The sequence below is a fragment of the Solea senegalensis genome, linkage group LG3, assembly GCF_019176455.1.
Source record: "Solea senegalensis isolate Sse05_10M linkage group LG3, IFAPA_SoseM_1, whole genome shotgun sequence".
NCBI lineage: Eukaryota > Metazoa > Chordata > Actinopteri > Pleuronectiformes > Soleidae > Solea > Solea senegalensis.
Genome location: NC_058023.1, coordinates 29588185 through 29594247, shown reverse-complemented (window position 1 = coordinate 29594247; position 6063 = coordinate 29588185). Strand labels below are relative to the sequence as shown.

At 39.7% G+C, this 6063-nt stretch overlaps 1 protein-coding gene across 1 annotated transcript; it reads right to left on the bottom strand.

Annotated features, from left to right (window-relative positions):
- Positions 1-578: 578 nt before the first annotated feature.
- Positions 579-5456, bottom strand: zc3hc1 (zinc finger, C3HC-type containing 1). Its single transcript, XM_044022838.1, has 10 exons — positions 5290-5456; positions 4303-4405; positions 3941-4091; positions 3743-3826; positions 3509-3636; positions 3187-3326; positions 2731-3004; positions 2453-2629; positions 1894-2106; positions 579-1805 (listed from the first exon to the last, which is right to left on the bottom strand). The coding sequence occupies exons 1-10, from the start codon at positions 5421-5423 to the stop codon at positions 1698-1700; spliced, it is 1512 nt and encodes a 503-aa protein (XP_043878773.1). The 5' UTR covers positions 5424-5456; the 3' UTR covers positions 579-1697.
- Positions 5457-6063: the final 607 nt, after the last annotated feature.

Below are 6063 nucleotides of genomic sequence, written 5' to 3'. Positions count from 1 at the left end.
TTTATTTTTCTCTTGTCCAGTTATGTAATGCAGTTTTGGATCTGGCTGGACGTTGCAACAGACGCTCATTCCTTTGACAGTTATCAGGTTTTATTTTTTTAAATGACTGTCTCTCAGATGCAATGTCACATTTAGTAAATATTATTTGGTAAACATCACATTCATACAAGCAAATCAAAGAAATGTATAGCCTCACTCCATTTTAAAAAATACAGCTAAACATGTATCTGTCTTGGATTAGTACAATAACTTCCATATGAAGTCATGACCAAGTCCCTGTATATTTAAATATCCTTGCGCTGTACTTGATTTACGTTAGTCAACCAAACCAATTATAAGAACAGATAGTTGCCAGATTAAAGCAACTGTCTGAATGGGATACTACGATCTGATGACCTTAACCTGACATGGCTTGATCCGATCATGATCTGGAGTGTTGTGATTCTAATCTCATTTTTTGCCTCTTACACTGTTCAATAGATGATACAATCTAGGAGCAATTCAAACTGTGAGATTGTCATCTATTTGTGTCAGAAACTTTTCACAAGCAATTCTTAGTCCCATGACCATGACCTCCATCACAGTACAAAAGTGCCTTTTAATATTGCATTAGATGACAATTCTTAATATCAATCTCATAATACAATGGTGGAAACTCTGGTACAAAAACAATATCTGAAACCAAATAAAGATCATGCACATCATTCAAAATTTTATTTGACAAGGTAGTTTTTTGATTTACTGTTGAACATATTTCAAAAGTGGTGACACACATTGTTAAATGTCACACCATCAGGCATTTGGTTAAAATGTGTGCAGACTACAAAATGGCTGCCTTTTTGAAGTTGATGTCTGTTACTCCTGCTTTGCATCAGAGCAACAACAAATGACGTGAAAGCCTCCAGATGAGCATTTTTATTCAAACCTTAAAAGAAAATTCTACTAAGAGAAAAGAGTGAGGACTGGATTAGCATTGAGATGTCACAGGGAGGCAATAAGAAAACACAGGATATCTGATTCTAATTTAAAACAGGTTTTAAGCTCATGGCACATTTCTGCCTGCCTGCAATAATCAGTATTTTCTTATTTTAATAAAAAGAATGTTCTTTACAAAGACACCTCATATCCACACCAAAACAGTACAAATACAAAAAGGACTTACTCACAGTTTGTTTTTTTGCTAATCTGAGGTTAATGTTTCACTCCCATAAATGACTCAATATACAATGAAGGTAAACATTACCAATCCAGTGTTGAGCCATTTCTTTTTCTTTTTTTATGATCAAGGACTCCATGTCTCATACACTCCACAGAAACACAGAACATCAGGATGTCACGACTGAGTCACTACTGAGGCAGACTTTAAGTAAGTGCCTGGCTTGTGGCCAGTATCTATACCGAGTCATGTCCTATTACTTAATGACTATACATGCACACACAGAATGCAAGGCCATATAGACTGCAAGCTTTTCACAAAATTCAAGTGTTTCAAAGCCATACAGGCGTTCTTCACTTACTTAACTGTTCACAGAGAAGATACTTACTCATTAGTTTAAAAGCACAATGAACTTTCTATCCCTCCAGAAACACCTCGACTGTAAACATGACTTTATGGGATGACACACACTGATATGATAGGACACGGCTGTCATTGATGCTTCCGTTTCTGTACTGCAAAAACACGTCGGTCCACCTATTCATTGCCGAGATGGCGTTTCGTTGGAAGCAATCTGCTGAGACGGAGTGCAGGATACTTGCCACTGACGGAATATAGCAAACACTCTTTTAGACTTTTCACGAGCATCCTGCAAAGACAGAGGAAAAAGATGAAATGGGACATTCCACGTTTGATCACTCTATTATGAAATATAACCACCAGAAATTTTGATTTGCCTGTGCTGGACTGCCTCCTGGTGTGCCAGAGTTCTTCTTCATGGGCATGAGGAGATCAAGTGCAGCCTTCCAGCCCTGCTGGTGAAGTTCTGAGCCTCCATCAACAAATGGAATAACCCCCTCATCCACATTCTCCTGTCCCACAGAGATCCATGGACACCAGTCTCTGTGCTGAGTGAGAGGGTCAAATGTGTTTTTGGGAAGGAGCTCATCCTGAAATGAAAGGGAAGTAAATCAAATACGTGGTTTGTGATAGCACATGGCTGAAAATACTCTCTTCTAAATCTAGAATATGCTTTAATACAAAGTAGCAGGCTCTGCCATTATACAGAACAGTGCTTGTTGCCATGTATTAGTGTTGTTAGTCCCTCTAAGGAAAGTCTGCAGTCCATAGTGGTGGAGCACTATGGAGAGCAACAGTTGGAGTTAAAGATTAATCACTCAGCCCTCAATAACAAAAGGCAAAACCTTTCATAAAAGACTATTTCAATATCACCATCAGTTACAGATCAAAGTCTGCCATGACTTCAAAACTTCAAACAAAAATGTTGGTTCTTACAGGACCACCAATGGAGGAAAAGCACAGGCGTTTAGAGGGGTGTTGCAGATTGTCTCCCTGTCCTCTGCTGCGAGTTGCAGGTCTCTTTCCCTTGGACAAAGGACTTGGCAGCTCCTCACTGGGGCTTGGTGAGTCCCTGCTTCGAGCCCGCAGGGCCACAGGAGAGTTTCCTTCACCCTAATATACATTACAACATTGTTGGAATGATTTCTTACTAAAATGAGTATGTGATTACAAGCCCAGCGTAGCCGGTTAACCTTCATTTGCATTAAACGTACCTGGTCAGTGCGCATGGTGTCCTGGCTCCTAAGTTTCATGCGACATGGAGTTGAAGCAGGTGTGGGTGAGGCAGATGAGGAACGGTCTCCTTGGGCCTCGTTTGCTGCTGCTGCGGCGGCAGTACCTGTTGCTTGAGGAGACTGGCCGACAGTGCTTACTAGGGCCTCTCCATCACCACCTGCTCCCTCCATCTGATGGAAGTTCCACAAACCCACCTTTCGCATACAACAGGAGCAGGTGAGGATGGGCAGGTTCATGGCATACAGAGCTGGGCTGGGAATAAAAAAAATAATCCTTGGTTCAGACATCATCAGGTGGGGGAGTGGGGGCAGTTTTAAGAACACACTCACATATTCTTTAATTATACATTAGTCATAGACATTGTGTTGGAGCTCCTGTGAGAATCTTTACAGCAAAAATCAGTGATTTATGGAAGGAAGTTTTTTTTGTCTTACCTTGCGGCCCAGCCACAGAGAGAAACGATGCATGCAGCCACCTGGACAGCCAGAGGTTCAGAGCATGGAGTTCCTCCCTTTCTTTTTTGTTCTTCCTCAACAAGTTGCAGTATAACACTGATAACGTCCTCAGTCAAAGACTACAAAGAAAGAGTGGAGAGCACCTGTAAATAACTCAAAATCCTGTAACACTCATATTATTTCTGCAATAATCAGATCATCCTCTCTATAATCCCCATTCATCAAAGATAACCTTTTCCTGTAATATGAATAACGTTGAGTGTTTTTTTGTCACAGCGTTAAGACTTTTCTCATAACTCACCATAGATTTCAGCTGCTCTGGCTTCATGGCTGGCAGCTGCTGTGCAAGGACACAGGCACCGTGGAAGCGTTCCAAGAAGGCTGTCAGGAGTGTTGATGGTTCACAGGCTGGAACGAGCCAGAGTCGCTCTAAAATAAAATCAACATTCACATTGGATGTGGACCTCGAGCTTAATTCAAATGAAATGAAATGACCATGTACATAGTGCTTGCAAAAAAAAAAAAAAGATCTTACCTGGACATGGAAAATCGGGCCAAGGACAGAACTTTTCATGCTGCGTCTGAAGCTGCCTTGATATCTCTGCAATGCGGGATTCATCTATTTAAAAGAAGAGAGTTTCTTAGCCCGTTACTCTAGCATAACCTTTCCAAAATAAAGTGTGCCCTTGTTATGTTATTGACATTCTCTGCCTTCTCTTACAAATATGCTTACATTTTTCAATGTCAAGAGTTGGTTGTAGTGAAGTGCATAGAAAAGCCTGGCAGCTGGAGCACTTGAGCATATCGCAGCCAACATTGACCCAGCCATATCTGGCGCACATCAGTGGGGACAATATGCGGGGTTTGCCTGTCCATTTCAAGCAGTGCTCCGCTAAGGAAAACTTTCACTCAGCCTCAAAACAAGTACTGTCACACTCATTATCACTCAAATTAAAAGAGATAATTATGCATGTCCAAGGTGGATACTTTAAGTTGCATGATAAATCAAAAGCATATCAAAAAGACAGATCAAGAAGTGCTTTCATTATAAGTGATCGCATGCCTTAGACTAGGTCACAAGTTTAAAAAGGATATTGAATAGGATTCCACTCTTGAAAAAAATGCTTCTTTGTTCGTTGCGTCGCAAGGTGTGAGAGTGTTGTTCTTTGCTTCCAGAACTTTCAAATCTCCATGTTCACTGAAGACAGAGAGAGAGCGAGAGAGATGTTTTATTGTCATTTATACATGTCAAGAACACATCTGCACAAATGAATGGAAGAATGTATATATAATTCATAGAGTTTTTATTTGCTTTATGTAATATGTATTTTTAAAATGCTTTTGTGCAGACTCTAAAATTCTACTATGAGCTAGACTTTTCCCCAACCAGATGTCTGGAAAACAGCGTTTTTAAAATTCTGTACTTTTTAATTAAGACATGCACAAGCATCATGGACATGAATAATAAAAGAATAAATACAATATCCATCCAACATAAATATAATGTACTCTACATTGTACATCTTGTTTCTTTAAATACATATGGACTGATGGACAGAAAGGCTTGGTGCAGGCAGGACAAGGTCTATTTGGGCTGGTAAACAGTGAATGGGCTGTAAACTTCACTGAACCTTGTGAAGAGAAAACATGGAGCAAAGTTCAACTCCTCCCTTTTGTTTAAATCAACATCAATTGCCTGTTGAACCGATGCAGAATAGAATCAAACTACATGCATTTGACCTGACAGGAAATTTACACCCAAGACACACAAGAGTTAAGTTTTAAGGTCCCCACCCCCTTTATATGCTACCCTGCACAAACGCGATTAGACAACGACTGCAACAGAGCAAAACATTGTTGAGCAAAATTAATTAACGCAATACATTGTAGCCATATGTGAACTCCTAATTCTGACCAACATTTTCTTTAAAAAAAACAAAAACAAAACTTGTTTCTGCTCAAATCGCGTGGATTGAAGGCGGCTAAAGTTGCAGCGCTGCCAGGCTACAGTGGCTAACTACACTAGCTAACGTGAACCTATAGTTTAAATCAGTCACTTGTGCGTTTGTTCAGAAATTGCACCTGTTGGATCCGCTGTCTGTCGATGACACCCCTTCACTGAGGATTTCGCGGACTTTCTCCGGAGATACCACAGAAGATCTTTGAAGATTAGAGCTGCCCAGGCGATCCCCGCTACTGCTGCTGAGCGTCGCCATGTTCGGTTCTGGTGTCCCCAGAAAATAGACCCAGCAAACAAACGTTCCGCTTTGTAAGAGGAGGGGTGAGGGTCCCCTGCCCTCTTCTCATCCAGCCTCAGTTTTACATGTGTTAAAATTGATACATGCTCTCAGAAAACATTTATACGTATTTAAAACATTGTAGATGATAATCACCACAATAACCAACCAGGATCGAAGCATCTAACACAACCCATCATTGATCCTGATTTGGGATTTGAGTATAGCCACTAAAAGATAAGGAATTTATATAATTGAAAAATAAATGTTATCTATGTTGTGCCTTTTCAAGTTTTGTTTTATTTGATTTAAATCAGGACAAAAATTTAATATTTTTTCTTTCAAACTTCCTCACTTGACAAAGTGACTTATTTTATAAACACATTATAGTAGTCAAATGTTTGATATTCACTATGATTGGATACAATATTTAGTTTAAAGGGACTTTTATTTTATCAAGAGTGTCTGCATATGAAGTTGAGTTACTGTTCTGCTTACTACTGTCTTACTTAAGTAAAAGTATCAAAAGTAATTTTCTGATATAAAATGTACTTAGAAGTAAAGGTATAAAAAAAGTGAGTGCTCAGTGGTAGGGTGAGTAGTCTTTCAACTGGAAGGT

What these genes read in the sequence shown, in the direction of transcription:
- zc3hc1 (XM_044022838.1), bottom strand. Translation starts at nt 5,423, where the DNA reads ATGGCGACGCTCAGCAGCAGTAGCGGGGATCGCCTGGGCAGCTCTAAT. An exon ending in CTCTGTGGCTGGGCCGCAAG is followed by an intron (nt 3,005 to 3,186) that starts GTAAGACAAAAA and finishes TTTTATTCCCAG; the next exon opens with CCCAGCTCTGTATGCCATGA. An exon ending in ACACCATGCGCACTGACCAG is followed by an intron (nt 2,630 to 2,730) that starts GTACGTTTAATG and finishes AATGTATATTAG; the next exon opens with GGTGAAGGAAACTCTCCTGT.